Source organism: Mustelus asterias, chromosome 6, assembly GCF_964213995.1.
Source record: "Mustelus asterias chromosome 6, sMusAst1.hap1.1, whole genome shotgun sequence".
Classification (NCBI taxonomy): Eukaryota; Metazoa; Chordata; class Chondrichthyes; order Carcharhiniformes; family Triakidae; genus Mustelus; species Mustelus asterias.
This window is the reverse complement of record NC_135806.1, coordinates 87461439-87484543: the sequence shown is the minus strand read 5'-3', so window position 1 is coordinate 87484543 and position 23105 is coordinate 87461439. Positions and strand designations below refer to the sequence as shown.

General features: G+C 41.7%; 1 protein-coding gene across 3 annotated transcripts in view; it reads right to left on the bottom strand.

Annotated features, from left to right (window-relative positions):
* Positions 1–2466: 2466 nt before the first annotated feature.
* Positions 2467–23105, bottom strand: part of fbxl17 (F-box and leucine-rich repeat protein 17) — a 745649-nt gene continuing 725010 nt past the window's right edge. For all 3 annotated transcript variants that reach the window (XM_078214702.1, XM_078214700.1, XM_078214701.1), the window contains exon 10: positions 2467–6068. In XM_078214702.1, coding sequence (XP_078070828.1) covers positions 5931–6068 — 138 coding nt within the window. In that variant the 3' untranslated portion in view covers positions 2467–5930. The remainder of the gene's footprint in view (positions 6069–23105) is intronic.

Below are 23105 nucleotides of genomic sequence, written 5' to 3'. Positions count from 1 at the left end.
CCAATTTACCTACTCTTACCCATTCTACTCATCAGTAACCAGGAAGCAACTTTTAAAACTACAACAGAAGATGGCCACCAACATGCACGATAAAAATGTAGGTACAGAATTGCTAAGTTTACATTTGGGGCAAGTTTGCATCCAGGATCTCAGAGTTGGTACATGGTAATCAGCTGAAGAGACAAGCATTTGTTCAGAACCAAGGTCAAGTGAAATCACTACAAACAAAGGAGCAATGGTGAGGTGTAACTGAGGACAAATCAGATCCATTCCAGATCATCACCCACGGTAGAGTCCTATTACATCTATTACAAGATCTAAAGTGTATCGAGGAACAAAATCCAAGAATGACAATCTCACAGATAATTTGTGAGCAATTAAAGACACCTCCAGACAAAGTTACCATTACAAGATCTGGGCATATCAGGAGATACCTCTATTCTTTACAGGCTCATAGATTCATCAGTTCTATGAACTTAAGTAATGGTCACTAAATGAGATCATGTATAGATCATATAGTTATACTTCTTGGGAGGGGAGAAAGTGTCTTCAAAAAGGGGGATGTTGTAATATGCCTTTGAGATAGCAGCATGTTATCACTTTAAGAGAATGTGATCCAGTCACAGTTTCACTTTAGGCTGGAGCAGAGCGCACAAAGCCCTGCTGCTGATGTCCTGAAGCTGTCTATCCACGTATATGTTCACATGTGCAGTCCTTAATGAATGAATCCAAGCATGTTTTCACAATCCCTTACGAGTAATTGGTACCTTTATATCATTATAACACACATGACAAATGCAATATTCACATTGCAAATTTGCAGAATGGACAATTAGGTGGCAAATTTACTTAAACATAGATAAATGTTAGGTGATGCAACTTGGAAACAGAAACATCACCTATCCTTTTTTTGATATCTGCATGGGTTATGGATATCGTGGAAAGGACCAGTAATTGTTGTCCATCTCTAATTGTCCTTGTGAAGGCCTTCTTTAACTAGTTCATTGAATCATAGAATCCCTACAGTGCAAAAGGAGGTCATTCGGCCATCGAATCTGCACCGACCACAATCCCACCCAGGCCCTATCCCCATAACCCTACGTATTTACCTTACTAGTCCCCTTGACACGAAGTGGAAATTTAGCATGGCCAATCAACCCAACCTGCATATCTTTGGACTGTGGGAGGAAACCAGAGCATCCGGAGGAAACCCACGCAGACACGGGGAGAACGTGCAAACTCCACACAGACAGTGACCCAAGCCAGGAATTGAACCGGGGTCCTTGGCGCTGTGAGGCAGCTGTGCCGCAGTTGGCCAGAATTTTCTGGCCGTTCACGTTGGCGGGATTCTCTGGTTTCGCTGCAGTGAAGGGAGATTTGGCTGAGTGCCAAATTCTCCATCCTCACTCAAGCCACGGCGGGATGTGAGTGGCTGGAAAATTCCAGCCTGAAGTCTGTGAAGTTAGACCTGTGTTGTTAGGGAGGGAGCTCCTGAATTTTGAACCAGTGACAATGAAGGATCGGTGATATATTTTCAAGTCAGAGTGGTGTATGCTTGGAGAGGAACATGCTCCTATGGTGGTGCTCCCACATATTTGCTGTCTTTGTCCCAGGTGGCAGAGGTTGTAGATTTAAAGTACAGAGGCTGAAGGAATAAAAAGGAGAACTCTGAGATCATTGGCTGAGAGTGAGAATTGGAAAATTGAACACATACACAATAGTCAGAAGATTGAGGGCAGAAGGTATCCAATTTTAAGATTTGCCCCAATGGGAGACCCATTAAACTATCCCCAATAAGTTCACAGACCCAACAGTGATTATTTATAGACCAGTTGGTTTGTGTGTGAAATAAATACATGAGCGCAAAATTGCAACAATATCCTGGCGGAGATGTTTTTTGAAATGGTGTTTATTGGACAATCTTTAGGTAACAAATAGGCAAGTAATTTCCAACATTTTATTTTCTCATCTTGTAGCACTGTGATTTTACAAGAGACAGTTTACAGTTTATTTTTTATTGAATAGCTCCCTGGTAAAATAAATCAAATTTACACACTAGAGGAAAAAGGAATTTCTATGGATAAGAAAATGCCCCAAATCACTTGGAATTTCAATATTCGTTGAGAATCAAAGAAAGCACGAATTGAGAAAAGGCCAGTCAGCCCATCAAGCATTCCTTCCACAAATCATGTGCAACTCGCTCGATTAAAGGTCATACCAAACCCACCTGAATGAAAGTTCTGCAAAGTTTCTCCCTGCTTTCCCCCAAAAGGTAAATGAAATGAAACCTCAGCGTACGTGACAGTAAATCCGATATTATTTATCCTTGTCCCGTTGCCATGACATTCCATTGTTTCAGCAGAACAGAACTATCATGTCCCATTAATCATCTCTGTCAGTACTCATCATTATAACTCTCAATCTCATTCCTAACCGGATACTTACACAGCTCTTTTCTTTACAAAAAAGTATTAATAACACTTCATCATTTGAGAATCTAGTCCAGATACCCACTAATTGGATGGGAAATCCTTCTAATCTCAAACCTTGCTTGAGGCTTTGTTAAAATTAACTTATGGGAATGAAAATTGTGGGTGTACTTATTCTAGTCTGCATCAATTTGCCACACAAGAAACATAAAAGTTTTATTGAATTACTTGGGAATTGTGTGTACAACTTGCAGATTAGAGCTAGCTTTGTTATTAGCTTGCATACATATATTAATTCAAGACATAATCATCGTGCTTACTCTGTAGTGCCATCTGATATAAAACCAAGGGGAGGAAAGGAAAACACAAAGCATCGTCAAAAGAATATAGGGTGCTTTTATCAATAAAACCAGGTAAAAGAGTTTGGACAAGATGTCTGATCTTCCATTTAGAGTCTATATTTTTTGAGAAAAAACATCTATTTTAAATGTTGGAAAGGTGGGCATTTCACATATTTCTTTTGTTGAGGGTACACATTTTTTAGCATCATTAAAATGTAAGATTTTGAGATTACGTAAAAAAAATCATAGTTTCAAAACTGTTTTTAACTGATCAGTATTAGAAAAATGTATGGAATTTTGGGACATTTAAAATGCTAAACAGGGGAAAAAAATGTGCAGAGTACTTTCTGTTGAAAGGACTTTCACAGCTCAATTTGAAAATAATACAGCTAAAAAAGCAATATATACATTGCAATACCATCAAATGCATTGCCTGATAGAGACCCATCATTTATTGTCATCTTTTCTCTTGAGCTGCTCTGATTAGTTACAGGGGAGAGTCACTTGCATCCAAGGTGCTCCATTCAGCAAAATTCAGCATTTCAGTTTGATCTGAGCCAGCCAGACAGCTAGCCCTGAGGGAAAACACAGCTGGCTGAGTACTACTGTGAACTCAAGTAAAAATGAATGGTACTGGAATGGAGAGATTACAGCTATCTAGAAAGACTGAACAGGTTGTGGCTTTTTTCTTAAGAAAAGAGAACACTTAGTGGCGTCCTGGTAAGAAATTTTTTTAAAATAATGAATGGGTTGGATAAGGGTTAGATGTGGAGAGCATGTTTTCACTCGTGGCAGAATCCAAAAATAGGGGTCATAAATACAAGCTGGTTATTAATAATAGGGAAATAAGGAGACATTTCCTTGCTCAGAAAATGTTTTGAATGTTGAACTAGCTATCACAGGATGTGGTTGAGCCAAATATTTTGGATACTTTCGAAACAAACTGGAATAGTACATAAGACAAAATTGAACAGAAAGGTAAGGTGAAAAGCTGAGATGAGAGATACTCATGAGGAGTGCAAACATCAACACTAGGTGGACTGAATGGTTTGTTTCTGTGCTGTACATTCTATGTCAAGAGAGAGTGTCCTGAGCTCAGCTTACCCTGAACTGGCTCGCCTTCCCACACAACTCCAGTGAAATGGATAGGTATTCCAAGGTGGAAAAGAATGCTCCATACACCTGAATGTATAGGTTCAGCAAGGAAATCCATGATGATGAGATTCCCTACAAGCAACAAATCATAGTGCAAGTAACCAGATAATTTTATAATTATCATTTGTGTTCAGATAGGAAGAGCGCATGGGAATTATTTGAATAGTAAGTATTGCTTCCCTTTAATCAGCAGCCTTTAGTGATTGACCTAAAGATATGTAATGTTGGTTTTTGTGCATCTTTTCTAGTCAAAGCATTACTGAAGGATTAAAGCCCCTTTCATAAAATATTGCAAAACACTTTACTTTGGTGCATACCCCAATTAAATCCTCTCCATCAGCTGTGAACACCAACATTCTTTAACACATTCTAACACAGAATTAAATAGAAAGATACAATGTTGGCGAAATGGTTGTGTCTTAGAGAGAAAATGAGACAACCCTTCCACACTTGAGAAAAATCAATCTAATGGAAAATTGACAAACTTGTTTAATGTGTCTGCATAGGATCTGAGACACGACCCACAGAGACCTCCAGTTAGACACACCACGCTGTTACTGTCAGTTATCTTAATCTACTCAATTACTGCATTGGCTGTCAAAAGCAGCATTTACCAAACATCATTTAAATTGCCTTTACTTTCTCCTTCGTGCTTTCTCCTTACTTTTAGCATAGCCATGAAACATTGAAGCAGATTCTCTAGCTGCCCTGTACAATTTGTATTCCAGAGCAACTCTATATATTTCAAGCGCACACATCCTCTTTTAGGTTCCTAGATTTTCCTGTAAAATGGCTTACATTTTGTCGAACCCTTTATTTAAAAACATACAAAAGGTTCACGCACTGCATACTACTTTTTCTTATGACAATATAAGTAACTTAAGAGCTGGTGGGACATAATTATCATGTGCAAGTAAGAAAGAGTTGTACACTTATTCTCGATTCTGAAGTTTGATCACTTTTGCGAAATTGAAGGTCAAAGCGCTAAACCTCTTGGCTTCTGAATTTGAAACACAACATAATGTGTACAGTCTTTTTCACAGACTAAGTTCATTTAATGACAAATATTAAATAACAGAGTAATCCAGTGTTATTCCCTCAACTTTAACTATTACCTTTTGAAACACTTTTTTCAACTAAATAAGTAATAAAGCGTTCAGGCATGATATTTACAACAATTGTATAACTGACAAAAGTTGGTTTTATCTATGACCATGTTATAAAAAGTATGTCTTGCACAAGCTAGTACTTAACTATGTATGTAGAAAAATAACATACAAACAGTAATAAAATATGTCAGTCATTATTGTACATGCTGGCCACAGTTAAAGTTTGGATCTAGGGGAAAAACACTCCATTGATTCTTCTGTCTATAGTGAAATCTTAACAGGGCTGTTGCTAGTTTTTATCATCAGTCGTAATTGATTATTTCAAGGATGAATGAAGCTTAATAAAATGGAATTCAGATTTTTAACCAAGCTTATAATAAACGGAGATGTAATTTAAACAGAGAATATCTAAGAGAGGATTTGTTGAACAAGTGTATAACTAGATGAATTTAGTAGATTACTGTCACACCTGAAAAATCCCATTACATCTATTAGGGGCTCAGAGGTTGCAATCAGCAGAAAATCGGTTGGGGAGGAGACATCTCTTTCACTTTAAACCTTCTGACTATGCATTTCAGTAAATTTGATGACAGCTGCCTCAAAAAAAGACAGCTGGTATCAAATTATTCATAAAATATACTACTTTGGACTGGAATCCATACCTGCCCCCAATTATTTTGTTTTAAAGTCCTTCCATGGATGTCTGAAAATCCATGATTTCAACCTTCAAAGGGTAAAGATTGTCAGAACAGGAACATAATGTGGAAAAGTACTGTCTTTTGTGATTATAAATTCAGTCCAGCAGAGTCTACTGCTTGTGATTTCTCTTGCACTTACTCTTTACATCACTGTATTTAAGGATGACAAAATGATATTATTGAAAATTCTTCACAGCATTATGATGCCGTTGATGTATTGGGAATCCACCCCATCTGATAGGCTCGTTCTAGTGTCCGCTTGCAGTCCTGCATCACAGTGCTGAATGTGATATGGGGGTATTCTTGAACTAGACGTTCCACTGTGTCTTCATTCACCTACAAAATATGGATTTCAAAATAGAAGAATTAAAAAAAATGAAATCTACATTTTCCCTCACATTTCACCTCTACACTACAGATTAACAGGTTTTACCGGCAATCCAATATCTCATCCAGGTGGTCATTCTTCATTTATAGACAAGATAGTGACTGTCAGCAGCTACTGCAGTGCAACGCCATGGCCTAGTCCAATACTAGCCACAAAGATCTGAGATCATGTATAACCGATTTAAGAACAGTTTCTTCCCTGCTACCATCAGACTTTTGAATGGACCTACCTTATGTTAAGCTGATCTTTCTCAACACCCTAGCTATGACTGTAACACTACATTCTGCACCATCTCCTTTCGTTCTCCCCAATGTACTCTATGTACAGTATGCTTTGTCTGTATAGCACACAAGATGTGTAGCACACAAGAAACAATACTTTTCACTGTATGTCAATACATGTGACAATAATAAATCAAATCAAATAAAAATCAAATCTATCATCAATGTGTGCGCATTTTCCATTAAGGTCACTGGATAGAGATTTGGAATGATAAACTTGGCTCATTTTTTCCTTGCCAACATGTAAGTAATGAGAAAATAGTATCTCCGCTATAGACCCATTGAATATCAGCTAACACAGTACAAGCAGAGAATTAAGTCGGTAATCTTCTTGGTACTATATTATGCAGTGCAGATAACTACTGAGCCATCAAGATATTCTATCAAGCATATTCAACCAATGTGATGAAGCAGCAAATTAGTCAGTGTGACAGGACTGCAAAGATGGAAAGATAATCAAGCCCTCTTAAATGACCTAAAATACTTTATAAATCAAACATTCCGCGCAGCCAAACCGAGAACACTTAGGGTCAGGAAGCCTGATGATGTTATTGTAGTAATCGACATTGTTGTAATTGGCTGAAAAAAATCACAGCTTGGTGGCCATATTTACTGGTACCAGCTTTTCATTCCCAGATTTTCAAAATGGAGTTAAAATTCTGAGACAACCATTTCAACTCTTATTTTTAGAGAATAATATTCCAAGCCTCCAGATTGCATAATGGTTGCACTCTTATACCCCCATATTGGGTTACAGACAATTCAGGAATCATCCACTTATTTTCTAGATCACATGTTTCATGTTTACCTGCCTATTAGCATATCATTTCAATCAAGGCATTAACCTATTTTCCCAATTTTAAATAATTTACATGTTAATGCATAATTTGAATCCTGTGCCCTCATTTGCACCTTGGAGATGTTAAACTATTAATTGTTCACCTAAACTGGGCCAATTTAACACCTCATTATTCAATGTCTACAATAGTTTTCCCAATGTCATTAAAATAATCAAAGTGCTAAACCTGTACTATTATTTAAAATATAAAAACAAATTTCCTACAAAACCATATGGAATTATTTTGGGTGCATGATCCTGATAAATGCAAAATCAGTTATATATGTGACAGGAGTGTGTTATGCAAATGCCCTTAAAAAGCATTCCCCAAATCCTGTCCGAGAATGGTAATACATACATTTTCAAGTTTTAGCACTTATAATAATTCTCTTTATGAATCGTCAGTCAATGTGTCCGACTGTACCGGTCTTTTTTGGTGAGGAGGTGCTTAGAATCATGCACATTTTAGCACACCTTTCTGTGATAGGACAGGCAATGGCCCAGATGTTCCGGTTAGCAGAAATGTGTCCACAAAGTTTTCTACACCCTAACGGAACTGCCCATATTCAGCCAGGACTTCGATCCCAGCTGCAGCAGAAATAGGCAAGCACAGTCTTTCCAAGGCAAGTCTAGTGATTGCGGGAGAGTCAAAGGAAGGAGGTCATTTTTTTTTTGTGAAGTAGCTACTGTATTCAGGTCAGTTTTTAAAAGTCTCGAGTCTTTTATTAAACGAGTGTAGGTGACTGAGTGAGTGATAGTGGGTGGGAGTGAATGAGTGAGTCGGTTACGTGCGTGGGCATGAGGTTGAGTGAGTGGGTGGGTGAGTGGGTGGGTGAGTGGGTGGGTGGTTGGGTGAGTGGGTGGGTGGTTGGGCGACTGAGTGGTTGGGTCACTGAGTGGAGGGTGGGTGTATCAGTGGATGGGTGAGTAAATAAGTGGATGGGTGGGTAAGTGGGTGAGTAGATCGGTGGGTAAGAGTGTGCGTGCGTGTGTGGATGGATGGATGAGTGAGTGGGTGGGTGGATGAATGGGTGGGTGGATGAGTGGGTGGGTGGATGAGTGGGTGGGTGGTTGGATGAGTGGGTGGGTGGATGAGTGGGTGGGTGGATGAGTGGGTAGGTGGATGAGTGGGTGGGTGGTTGGATGAGTGGGTGGGTGGTTGGATGAGTGGGTGGTTGGATGAGTGGGTGGGTGGATGAGTGGGTGGGTGGATGAGTGGGTGGGTGGATGAGTGGGTGGGTGGATGAGTGGGTGGGTGGATGAGTGGGTGGGTGGATGAATGGGTGGGTGGATGAGTGGGTGGGTGGATGAGTGGGTGGGTGGATGAGTGGGTGGGTGGATGAGTGGGTGGGTGGATGAGTGGGTGGGTGGATGAGTGGGTGGGTGGATGAGTGGGTGGGTGGATGAGTGGGTGGGTGGATGAGTGGGTGGGTGGATGAGTGGGTGGGTGGATGAGTGGGTGGGTGGATGAGTGGGTGGGTGGATGAGTGGGTGGGTGGATGAGTGGGTGGGTGGATGAGTGGGTGGGTGGATGAGTGGGTGGGTGGATGAGTGGGTGGGTGGATGAGTGGGTAGGTGGATGAGTGGGTAGGTGGATGAGTGGGTAGGTGGATGAACATAGAACATAGAACAGTACAGCACAGAACAGGCCCTTCGGCCCACGATGTTGTGCCGAGCTTTATCTGAAACCAAGATCAAGCTATCCCACTCCCTATCATCCTGGTGTGCTCCATGTGCCTATCCAATAACCGCTTAAATGTTCCTAAAGTGTCTGACTCCACTATCACTGCAGGCAGTCCATTCCACACCCCAACCACTCTCTGCGTAAATAACCTACCTCTGACATCCTTCCTGTATCTCCCACCACGAACCCTATAGTTATGTCCCCTTGTGATAGCTCCATCCACCCGAGGAAATAGTCTTTGAACGTTCACTCTATCTATCCCCTTCATCATTTTATAAACCTCTATTAAGTCTCCCCTCAGCCTCCTCCGCTCCAGAGAGAACAGCCCTAGCTCCCTCAACCTTTCCTCATAAGACCTACCCTCCAAACCAGGCAGCATCCTGGTAAATCTCCTCTGCACTCTTTCCAGTACTTCCACATCCTTCTTATAGTGAGGTGACCAGAACTGCACACAATATTCCAAATGTGGTCTCACCAAGGTCCTGTACAGTTGCAGCATAACCCCACGGCTCTTAAACTCCAACCCCCTGTTAATAAAAGCTAACACACTATAGGCCTTCTTCACAGCTCTATCCACTTGAGTGGGTAGGTGGATGAGTGGGTAGGTGGATGAGTGGGTAGGTGGATGAGTGGGTAGGTGAATGAGTGGGTAGGTGAATGAGTGGGTAGGTGAATGAGTGGGTAGGTGAATGAGTGGGTAGGTGGATGGGTGGATGGATGATTGAGTGGGTGATTGAGTGGGTGATTGAGTGGGTGTGTGAGTGGGTGTGTGAGTGGGTGTGTGAGTGGGTGTGTGAGTGGGTGTGTGAGTGAGTGAGATGGGTGGGTGGGTGTGTGTGTGGATGGATGAGTGAGTGGGTGGGTGGATAAGTGGGTGGGTGGATGAGTGGATGGGTGGGTGGATGGATGAGTGGATGAGTGGATGGGTGGGTGGATGAGTGGATGGGTGGGTGTGTGGGTGGATGAATGGGTGTGTGGGTGGATGGATGGGTGTGTGGGTGGATGGATGGGTGTGTGGGTGGATGGATGGGTGTGTGCGTGGATGGATGGGTGTGTGGGTGGATGGGTGGGTGTGTGGGTGGATGGGTGGGTGTGTGGGTGGATGGGTGGGTGTGTGGGTGGATGGGTGGGTGTGTGGGTGGATGGGTGGGTGGGTGCGTGGGTGGGTGTGTGGGTGGATGGGTGGGTGTGTGGGTGGATGGGTGGGGGTGTGGGTGGATGGGTGTGTGGGTGGATGGGTGAGTGGGTGGATGGGTGAGTGGGTGGATGGGTGAGTGGGTGGGTGGATGGTTGAGTGGGTCGGTGAATGGGTATGTGGGTGGATGGGTGGGTGAGTGGGTAGTCAAGCCAGGTAGGCAGTCGAGCCGGGTGGACAGTCAGTTTGGAGGATGGTGAAGTCAGGGTTGGGGGCTGGTCAGTTTGGGTAGGCAGTTTGATCACATGGTTGGTTCGGGGGTGTAGAATTGGTGTTGGAAGAGAGTCAGACCAGCGGATGATGGGGGTGGGGTGTGGAGGTGGGGTTTGTTTGTGGTGTTCAGTTCGGTTACGTTGGCTAATCTCTGAGTAAGACCAGCTATTAGCCAGCATAACATTTTCTGGGTGAGTATACAGATGAGTCCCACATATCTGGTGCAAGTCTCTGACTTGGAGCTCAGGGTCAAAGGCATTAATGGAGAGTCCCAGACAGCACAAATCAGCCCCTTGGTAGTTTCAGCTTCCTGAGCAATGTGCATATGTTAGGACTTCCACAGGGACCAGACGCGGAACACAGATTTAAATGCAGGCTCAGTTGCTCTGGACTTCAGAAGATGTGGGCCAACTTGTGTTCCTAACTCATGCTAATGAAGCATGAATTAATTAGTTATCAACTAAATATTGTGACCGGATTTGTAATAGAGTGCAATTAAATTGAACTGCTTCCTACAATGGCTCCTTAGAACCGGAGCACCTGTCCTGTAAAAATGTCCTATTTATAAAACAGTTGTTGAAATCTTGTAAAATATTTGTTGCCAAATGGCTGGGAAAGTTAAGTCTCTTCACTGACTGCATGAGCCAGGAATTAAGACTTTAGTAATTGGTCAAAAAGCATAAACTAACATGAATCAGCTCCACATTGATGTTGACTGGCTAAATAATAAAAAAAAGCAGGTGCTAGTTACAGAAATAGTGGCCAGAACTTTACTGCCACGCCAGCCCCGGAATGGGGGCAGGAGGGTCTCACTAAACGGAATTCTCAGTTGGTCTCGGGCGGGATTTTACAAGCCTCGCCTGAGTGAGGTCGTAAAATACCGGCCAGTATGAGAGGCTGGAGAGTGAGAGTGCCGAGTAAAATTGGTATTGGACCATGGCGCAGTGGTTATCACTGCTGCTTCACAGTGTCAGGAACCCAGGTTCAATTCCACCTTTGGGTCACTGTCTGTGAAGAGTTTGCACGTTCTCCCCGTGTCTGCGTGGATTTTTTCCGCGCGCTCCAGTTTCCTTCGACAGTCCAAAGATGTGCAGCTTAGGTGGATTGGCTATGGTAAATGTGCAGTGTTACAGGGATAGGGCGGGGGGGAAAGACTGGGTGGATGCTTTTTCGGAGAGGCAAACATTAACAGAAGTTCAAAATGATCAGGCTCATACTGACCGAGTGGCTAGGGAGATTGCTGAAAGACACCAGAGTTTATAGTGAGGGTTGGTAACAAATGAGATTGGTCTTAGAAACACAGGAAAATAATTGGCTATGTATTCCCTTGGATCTATTTTGCCATTCGTTTAGATCATAACTGATCTGTATCTCAACTCCTTTTTGATTCATAATCTTGGATATCTTCATCTGATAAAACTACAGTCCTGAAAATTTACTTGCCCCAATATCCTCAGCCCTTTGGCAGACAGAATTCCAGATTAGCCCCACACTTCTCATGAAAAAAATGCCTCCTGATGTCACTCGAAAATGGTCTAGTTGTGATTTTAAAACTGTGCCTCCTTGTATTGGATTCCCCCACTACGGGAAATCGTCTCTCTGTATCCTGTTATCATTTTAAACAAACCAATTAGATCATTACTCAATAATCTAAACTTCAGGGAATATAAAGCAAGTTTATGTAACCTGAGTTCATCTTTTAATCCTTTAAGCTCTGGCATCTTTATTGTTTCCACTCCAAAACCAATAAATCCTTTCTGAGGTCCAGTGCCCGAAATGGAATGCAGCTCTCCAGATGGGGTCTGACCAAGGCTCATCCCAACTGGAATATCACATCCTCTCTATTGTTCCTCCAGCTTTACAGTGGAAAGAAATTGTGACCCATTAATGATTCCAGACAGGCAGTTTGATCGTTCGGGTTAAATTAGACGTCATCAGCCTACACATGGAAATTAACAGAATTCCTGTGAATGATATTACTGAGGGGCCAAATTGTATTGCAAATGTGGACAGGCCAAGGATAGATCAATGGGGAATTCAAGAGGTGATGGTGCAGGATGTAAAAATAATTGTTGTAGATACAGTTGGATAGATAGGAATAGGACAATAAAATAGAAGCCACATGTTTGAGGGCCATTAAGTAGAAATGAAGGTTAAAGTTGGAGGGCACTGTCACATCTAATAATCAAACAAAGGGGAATATTTGGGGGTGAAACTGGTTGACTGGCATCCATGTAAAATGTCAAAGAAAATTGAGCAAATTGCAAAAAAAAAATCACTATCAGATCGATTTACGTTATTGCTGTGGACCCACTTCTTTTATATAATGCTTCAAAATTCCCCTTTCTGTTTTAATTTTTTTCATATGTTTTAGCTTGAGCTGGCACAGGAAACGCTAACTGAAACAACTGAATATGAAATATGAAATCAAAGCAGCAAATTACAAAAATGAACATTTTCCATCATGAACAAAGATACGATTACTCTGCAACACACAAAGTCCTTTGGGTTACAAATATTGGAAGATGAAAATGAACATATTGAACGAATTAGAAACAGAAATACCTAACATATCAGCACACATGCTTCAAGACACTAAATCCCAATTTCCTAAATGTAGGAAAGGAACTGGACACAATACAGTGAGAAAATGACATTGGCAAAGTTGAAAAGGTAAGTGAAACCTTCCATACACACAAACACCCATTAAACAGTCTATGTTACCAAATTAATTTTTAAATTGTTAACTACTGTTATAAGGAACAATGCCTGAACAGTTCAAAATGGACAACTGGAAAGGCCACTTTCAAATCAATAATGATTTTTTTCTTACATTTCCACTTACATAATTTGCCAAATATTTGGTGTATAAAGATTTTGATAAGACACCCGAACTGGATGTACTTTTTGCTCAATTTATGTGCTCTATTATGTAGGTGCTGAAAATGAATTATGTTTAGAGTTCTTTTTGTTCAATGATATGCAATACACATCTAGAGCTGCATCACTTTGAGTCATGGTAATGACCCTGACACTATTGCTTCTCTATCTTGGTTTGTACATGCAAAATCTCAAAAAGGTACAGATGAAAAATGGCATTTGACCTAGCCCAGCTCATCCATTCAAATCAAACCTGCTGCACTTTCACTGTTTTACATGTATTTACTTGACTTGAATGTACAATATTTCATCAACCTGTAGTGGTTTTCCTGACATAAACGATATTAGATTACTGTACCCAAGACAACGACACAAATCAGCTGCAAATTTCCCTGATCAATTGCAAATTGTCAATCTGTGCCAAAGGCTGGATGTTATATTCGGTGGACTGATATTTTATATTTAAAGAAAGGATCTTCAAAAGAACTGCGTGACACAAAGTTTTTTTAATAAGGATATAAGATAGGAAATAGGAGCAGAAGTAGACCAGGCAGTCCCACGGGTCTGTTCCACCATTCACTAAGATCATGGCTGCTCTTTGACCTCAACTCATGTTCCATCTGATTCCCATATTCCTTGATGCTTTTAGAGATCAAAAAAGTATTGATCTCTGCCTTAAATGTACCAAATAACTAAGCATCCACGTTGCATCCCTAATGCCTGCTGAACAATGGAGGCCTGCTCTCTCCGTCAGCAGCAGGAGCTCTACAAGAAATGAATTTGAACATCATAACTATTAGGGAATTTGGACACTCATTTACCCAAGAGGTAAATTGTTATGAAGCTACACCTCTTTACTTTTGAAAATATAATTTTCAACTTTCAACTGAGTGGAACTTCTGCAGTTTGAACTACGACAGAGCAAATGTTAAAAAATGCAAGGCCACATTCCATGTTGAAGGTAAGATACCAACAGATCAGCCTCAATGGAGTGTGAAGAATCATTTCCTGCTATCCAGACATCTACCAAAACTCGTAACTGTGTAAGCAAGAAACATTACGAATATAAAGTACTAAATATTGAAACAATGGCTGCCATAGACAACACATCCAAAACCACCACACAGGTAGGGTCAGAAAGTCTTCAACTGAAGAAACAAGCTGAGGGCTTTTGCTTTCTCCATCTCTCTCTTTTGGAATAAGTGTGTCAACTGGTTCAAAGAGCCAACACACTACCAGACACCTACCAGTGAACTGAGGTCTCGTAATAATTGCAACACCTTTTCCGCCTGACCATATCCAACAAACCAGCTAACCTAAATTGGCCACAAGGTTTCAAATCTATGCCCCAAGAGCCATCAAAGGACAATTAAATGTATATTCTTTTACCTTTTTTTAATTGGACATTAACTCCCCTTATTTCTGATGTTTGTGTGTGTGTATGTGCACCCTAATGAATGCATCAAAGTTGAATGCATGACACTGACAAAAATGATAGTCAGCATGGTTTTGTGGCAGGTAGGTCGTGCCTTACTAACCTAATTGAGTTTTTTGAGAAAGTGACCAAGGAGGTGGATGGGGGCAAGGCAGTGGACGTGGTATATATGGATTTTAGTAAGGCGTTTGATAAGGTTCACCATGGTAGGCTTCTGCAGAAAATGCAGATGTATGGGATTGGGGGTGATCTAGGAAATTGGATCAGGAATTGGCTAGCGGATAGGAAACAGAGGGTGGTGGTTGATAGTAAATATTCATCATGGAGTGCGGTTACAAGTGGTGTACCTCAGGGATCTGTTTTGGGGCCACTGCTGTTTGTAATATTTATTAATGATCTGGATGAGGGTATAGTTGGGTGGATTAGCAAATTTGCTGATGACACCAAAGTCGGTGGTGTGGTAGACAGTGAGGAAGGGTGTCGTAGTTTGCAGGAAGACTTAGACAGGTTGCAAAGTTGGGCCGAGAGGTGGCGGATGGAGTTTAATGCGGAGAAGTGTGAGGTAATTCACTTTGGTAGGAATAACAGATGTGTTGAGTATAGGGCTAACGGGAGGACTTTGAATAGTGTGGAGGAGCAGAGGGATCTAGGTGTATGTGTGCATAGATCCCTGAAAGTTGGGAATCAAGTAGATAAGGTTGTTAAGAAGGCATATGGTGTCTTGGCGTTTATTGGTAGGGGGATTGAATTTAGGAGTCGTAGCGTTATGTTGCAACTGTACACAACTCTGGTGCGGCCGCACTTGGAGTACTGTGTGCAGTTCTGGTCCCCACATTACAGGAAGGATGTGGAGGCTTTGGAGAGGGTGCAGAGGAGGTTTACCAGGATGTTGCCTGGTATGGAGGGGAGATCCTATGAGGAGAGGCTGAGGGATTTGGGATTGTTTTCGCTGGAAAGGCGGCGGCTAAGAGGGGATCTTATTGAAACATATAAGATGATTAGAGGTTCAGATAGGGTGGATAGTGATAGCCTTTTTCCTCTGATGGAGAAATCCAGCACGAGGGGGCATGGCTTTAAATTGAGGGGGGGTAGTTATAGAACCGATGTCAGGGGTAGGTTCTTTACCCAGAGGGTGGTGAGGGATTGGAATGCCCTGCCAGCATCAGTAGTAAATGCGCCTAGTTTGGGGGCGTTTAAGAGATCCGTAGATAGGTTCATGGACGAAAAGAAATTGGTTTAGGTTGGAGGGTCACAGTTTTTTTTTAACTGGTCGGTGCAACATCGTGGGCCGAAGGGCCTGTTCTGCGCTGTAATGTTCTATGTTCTACTGCATTTTTATTATTTTTCTCAGATTTAGTGGTTAATAAATTTGGTCTTTCTTTGACTCATTAAACTCTTGTTTGACTGGCTCCTTACTGATCATAGCTTAAATAGATAAATATATTCTGATTTGCAAAAGGCATATCCTCGTAAAAAAGAAATTTAAACCTCTGTTGTGACCAACCAAGAAGGCTGAATAGAGGGAAGCCCTTCCTCACCTGGTCATAACAGTCATAAAGGTGACTTATATAAAGTGGGAATAATCACACTGGCGCAGCATGGACTGCAGCTCTGGATGAAAGTCACACTGTTGGACAAAGTTGATAATATGTGGTTAGCTGCTGCCTCACAGCGCCAGGGACCTGGGTTCAATTCTGGCCTTGGGTGACTGTGTGGAGTTTGCACATTCTCCCCGTGACAGTCTTTGTGGGTGTCCTCCAGGTGCACTGGCTTCCTCCCACAGTCGAAAGATGTGAGGGTTAAGTTGATTGGCTGTGCTAAAATTGTCCCTTCGTGTCAGGGGGGTTAGCAGGGTAAATACATGGGGTTACAGGGATAGGACCTGGGTGGGATTGTCATCAGTGCAGGCCCAATGGGCTGAATGGCCTCCTCCTGCACTGTAGAGATTCTATGATTTTATGTCCCTCTGCATCTGATTAGTAGTACATCTGCCTTGGAAGAGTTTGATTTACCTATTAAAAGTACAGGCACTGTATCCCCCATTGCCAGAATCGCTTACTGCTCAATCATTTATTTAAAATACATCAGCAATAGATTACAAGTTACTTGTATATTATAGAGCATAGCAGAAGTGTTTATGAACAAACACTAGTGATCTATCCCATCATAGTTGATGAGTAGAACTGCTTACAGATTAAAAAGGGAAATTTAAAGTTATGATCATCGGAGTTTCAAATTTTTATCACTTACAGACTGTCAGCCACTGCGTAAAACAGTAAAGTCAATAACCTGGTTTATAATTCAATATTGGTGAAAAGCAAGTCATGATACCAGTGCTTTGCAACATATTTCAGCTTCAAATAAGCAGCAATATGCAATCTGCTTTGCTGAAGCAGGGGTTTAGATTTTCATACCTTTGATAGGTACAAAATTAAAATCGCACTACGTCCATAACTGTGAAATGAACTTAAATAAACTGACAGATGAGTAAGAAGCCCAATGTCCCACACACCTACCGACTGGAACTGAGAATTCTTTCTGTATTATCATACCCGCACCATGCTGAAAAAAACCCCACAGTGGACCAGATTTTACTGCAGCAGAGATCTGCTGTTTGTTAGACTCGAACTTGTACATTTAGGTTTTTACAATTTGTGTGTGAAAAGTTGATGAAATGCGAGATGATAATGTCACAGCGAGGGAAACTGGATATCTGAGACCTGAATGAACAGGACAAGCACTGTGTATCTCCTTAACCAGACCGTAAAATTGTGAAATTAACTTTGGAAGGGCAGAGAAGGAATTGCAAAGTAGAGTCTGTCATTTCAATGTTAAGTCAGGCATTGACCAACAACAACTTTTGCTTTTTTTCACCTTTAACATAATAAGACATCCCAAAGACACCTCAGATGAGCATTATGAAACAATGTTGAACACCAAGCCTGATAAGGTGATGTTGCGGCAATTATTATTAAACTCCATACTTTTAATAGTTAATTTTCAGTCCCAGACGTTGATTGGTAGCAATTAACACCTTGTAGTTTAGACTTGTAATGGCTTGATTTAACTTTTGTGGCACACTTAATTTGTATCTATCATCGAAATGCAGCAACTTTACACTATTCAATACATTTCAATGGTGAGGAAGACAGTTTCTCAATGGGACACTGCACCTCAAGAGAACAATGTTTAGTATTTCCATGTTGAATTATGCAGTTGCCCCGAATCTGAAGTTACTCTACCACCTACAAGTAAATAAAGTGCCACTATATTAACAGAAAAATCCAGTCCATTATTAGAGAAAGTGTGTGAGCAATCATTTTTATTACTTTAATGCGTTTGAAATAAAAATAAACTTTTCCAACACTTTATTACTTCTGCTTGTTGCAATTTTCTCTCTAATTTTATTTCTCTTTTATTGAAGCTAATTCTCATTACAAAGGGACCTGAAAAGTTTTCTTATGTGTTTATTTTACAAAAACTAATTTGTTTGCAATAAATTTTTAATTTCTTAGATCAGGGCAGTTCAAAAAACCACGAAAAACATCCGAGTGTAAACCACACACTCATTGGATACCAACTGTCTATGCATACTGGGTGTTGAAATGTTAATAAAATAAATTCCAGTTGAAGGAGGAAATTTTCCAGAAAACCATATTTGTATCATCAAATATATTTTTATTGGACTAATTGGCACCACTCATAACGGGCCAACAATGCAGAGGGGCACCCCCGGATGGATATTCGATCGGGTCTCCCCCTGCACAGCTGAGAGACTCACGAATTTCAGAAACTGCGGGAGATCCCTAATCTGCCTAGCAACAGCCTGTAGCTGCATTTTAAACTGGCCAAGGAAGATCAAGATCCCTATGAAACGAGACAGAGAGTGGGTTATCAAAACCAAGCTATCACTGAAATATTACCAATTCGGCCAAGGCAGACATAAAAATCTAAGAGATAAGGATAAAAGGTTAAGAATGAAATACCCCAGACACCCAACAGGACAGGATGACATTAACACTCAATCTCACAAGCAGGAAACACAGACACGGAACAATAGGACCAATTTAAATAAGAGGACACATAGAGATAGTAATGGGAAACGCATTTAGACACCGGGGCAGGACCAAGTAATCCCATTAACACGAACACACACCATACAAATGCTAATCCATGAAACTTCCTAGGGACTTTTGAAACTGACAGACCACTTTATACATTGTGTAAAAAAAGGCATAATCAAATGTTCCCGCGCGAATTTTGGATCCCTATAAAGATCCAGAGCTGATGTGATTTAATTGAGATCAACGTGGCCAAGCCACTGTTTCTGAGCTGGCTACGGGGGTCTCCCTAGGATCCTAGTAAATTGTACAATAAAGACACGCTTTGAACCTTGATTTGCGACTCGGCTTCTATTCTGTGCTGGTAAGGGATTTTTCCCTACAACAAAATGGCGTAGTCACGGCAGGATTTGATATCTGACTTCTGACTGATGGCCACAGTTTGAAAGTCGGGATCAAATTTAAACGAATCTGATACAAATCCAGAGCAGTCAAAGGCGAGTGCAGGTCTCCGTTCAAAGTGAGGTACCTTTAAGGGTTAGGGTTTGTCTGTTTTAAGTATTGTTGTCTTGTAGAACTGTATAATCTTGCCTAAGTTTTTAAATTGAAACAGAAGTCCGCACTAAAGAGGTACAGGTCAGAACGACCGCGTGGAAGAAGGTAAGTAACTTTTAACTTTAATAGGAGTAAAGGACCAGAGGTAAAGATAACAGGTTTTGGGCTATTTGATAACAGGAATTAAGACTAATATAAAGATAAGTACCGCATGCAGAACTAATTGGTGTAACTAACCCAGGATTGTAAATGAAACCGCTGTCTGTGCCAAGGCAATAGGACAAGGGAGTGCTTGACTCAAGGTGCCCTACCCTAAACTGGACGTTAAGAGGAGAAATCTCCCACGCTAAGGTTGGGTTTTGAAGCGGGCGCTAAGAGGCACAGGCACTCAGGGTGCAAGGCACGGACAGTGTAAATCGGGTAACAACACTGACTCTGAAGGGACGAACAACCTCAGAGTCGATACAGTTACTAACTATAACAGGGGCTTTGATAACAGAGTACAGGTGTGTAAGTGTTGAGGAAAAGTGGACCCGATCCATCCTGACCAAGAGACACGACGACGGAGGATCCATTAGGGACCCGGGCGGAGTTTGATAACCTTGTTCGTCTGTAGGGAACACCACAGCCCATAGCAGGATACCCGGTTTTGGGGGGTAACGGATCAACCCTGCTAGTGGGGGTGGTGGCCGAGCGGGAGGCGTTGTACTTAGAGGGGCTGGGAACAGGGGCGGACAAACCCACTAAACAACCAGCACACATCCCAATAAGACAACACAAAATAGTCCAAGCGTGAGGTGTCAGGAATAGTTGGGGGAGCCCAGGGGAAAGAGACCCACTGGAACCTCACTACGAGAACCTACAGCAATACAGACGGTGCTGGGGCAGTATCAGTGACAGGAGATAAGGGAGAGAGTTGAGGCACTTTTACTGTAGCAGCCAGCATACGGGGGTTGCAGGACTGCTAGACAGAAAAATGGCAGACCACGTTGTTAAGGGAGAAACTGCAGTAGCTCTCATTTTGAAGTATCTGTTAGCCAGAGAAGCGATTGTTGCAAAGATGAAACGGAATGGGTGGAACGCATCACAAACTTTAGAAGATCAAAGAAAGTGGGTAGACGGAGTTAAACGGGACAAAACAAAAGTAATGGGAGTAATATTAGTGACCCAGTTAGCTGGACTAATTGAGGAAGTAAATGCCTCTATGGAGGAGAGACACAAAGAGACAGAGCAAATTAAAGTATTACAGGAGAGAGTGAGGGAATTAGAATGCAGAAACCACACTGCGGAGATAACGCAGAGATCAGAGGAAACGGACCCTCGGCGCCCATACGAGTCAGTGCAGAAACATACAGCCACTCCAGCATCAAAAGAAAACATAGACAATTATAATCTAGCGCCAGTCACGAGAGGAGGGACGTTAGCACAACCAAAGGCAACCTATAAGCCTTTTACGCCAGGGGAAAGGCAGCAGATGGATAGGAGAGATCTTAGTTTTTGTATTTCAGTGTGTTTGTGAGATCTGGTAGCTTGTCGAATGTAGGTGGTTGTTGTTGTAATTAGATTGAGAGCAGGAAGCTCTTTGTTCCTGTGGAATGTTTGCTACAGGCAGTGGGTGCAGTACATTGCACCTTGGTTTAGCCTCAGGGGGGCTGGGAGAGTGTTAAAACTGTAAAGATTCAAGTGATAGGATTTCTTGAATTTACTTCTGCTTTGAGTCAATTACAGTTTGGAAGAAAGAAGAATAAAAGCGATTGTCTTAATCAATGTTCAGTATTCTCTTTGAATGTTTTACACTCATCCCAGTCTGAAATGATAAGTTTGAATGAAAAAGGATGTACTGTGGAATGACTTTTGGAAGCTTCCATGTGTGTGTCTGTGTGTGTTTAAACAAAGTGGTTGCGTGGATGCTTTGTTGTTGTTTGTTTTAACGTTAAGAAAGGATTTAAACCTTGGAAGGAAGCATGTGCTCTTTCCTTTGTCTTGAAGTAGAAATTATAAGAGTTAGTTGAGGGGTTAAGAGAAGAAAATAAGTTATTTTGTGGAAAGGTAGAAAAGCAGGAACAAAAGACTGAGGTCTATGAATTAGTTTAAAGTGTATCAAGTCAGTGAAATACAGTATTAATCGCAGAATATCGCGATTTGCGAACGTCAGATAGTTTAGTATTCTGAACTAGTTTAAAATTATGTACTGCCGTCGGAATTTCATGAGCCATCAAGGTTCAAGGTTTGCCAAATATAAAAGCACTGCAAAGCTTAAAACCTAGCCAGTTAAGAAACCAAAATGTTCCTAATCAAATAACTGGTATGTATTGTACCTGCTTTGATTTTGATTCGGCGCCTGTTACTTTTCCTAGAGTGCGGGGGTTTCGATCTGGAGCTCAGTTTAAAAAAAGAAACGGCTTAAATTAAAAGGGTTTGGATATCACGGGTACGATGTGTAAAGTGGTATGATACAACTGCCGCTTGATTATTTTTATTATACAGTATAGCACTGCCATATAGACACAAGAATAACATCAAATCCTGAAAAGCCTTAACCAACTTTGTATGATATATTCATATACTATATTGAATATTGATAAAGACATAATTATTTTGTGAAGTACTGTGGTGTAGCGCTTGCACGCAAACAAATGATCAAATTAGAGATAGTGTAAGAGTACTCGTATAAAGATCGGAACTCTATGGCATGTGATTTTAATGGGGAAAGCGATGTCTTTTGATAAGACTACATACAAATGAATGGATGTATCCGACAATACATCCGAGACCTTAGCACCCAATTGAAGGGGATGCGCCGGTCCGTAATTTCTAATCAGGCACAGGTCGACGCAGAGGGGGACTCAGAAATATTACCAGAAGTCCCAAAAGCCGGGAGCCGGGTATTAACAAAAGTGCTTCCTGCAAAACCAGGATTTGCCCCAAGATGGCACGGACCTTACGAGGTCATTGTTAGCGGAGATACCTGTGCCTGTATAGATATAAGGGGACAGGGGGTCTGGAAACACTGGACCCAATTAAAACTATATGAGGACAAATGAACTAAAAAATACCGTTTTGCTCATTCAACTTCCACAGGAACCAGGACTAGATCTACTATCAAGACGTCGGAACCAACTACTTTTAATTTAATTGCCTGTTTATTTTCTGTATATACTGTAATTGTAAAATACTGTTGAAAAAAAAAGAGCGATATGGGAACAGGGACATATCTGATAATAACCCTGACCATTGTAAATACACTCCAACATATGGGGGTTAGGGGAGCAGAACCACCAATCATGGAAGGAAACCTATTCCTGAAAACACACATCCAGATCTATGGGAATAGGACCGCTTGTTACCCCTCAGCGCGATCAGTAAACTCCCTATTCATCGCAACACCAGGGTGGCTCCCACAAGAGTTATTCACTATTGACACATCGGGGGCACCCTGCAAAGAACATATTGGGTACTTTAAGCAAGGGATACAAGGAAGGTGTGTAGAGCTCACTGAGCCGGGAATTCTAAGGGGGACGGGACCCCAACCGGAGGAGACACATGGGAACTACCCACAATGTTTTAAGGGAGAGGGATGGGGGTGCGTGCATGCCTTTGTCCCTAAAAATGATTCGTGCGCTGAGGCACATTGTGCTCTCCAGGAGTGCCGGGTCCGGGAAGGACACTTCACTTGTGACTGCAAGCAACAAAAATGCATTGCAGTCACCGCGGGTAGGCAGCTTATGTGTGGCAAGTGCAACAGCACCCACGTAAGCTCAGCCTCAGGGACATATCCATTTGATTCTCACCAAGAGGTACAATCAAGTGGACAGTCCAGGGGGAGGGAAGGTTCCACAAGAT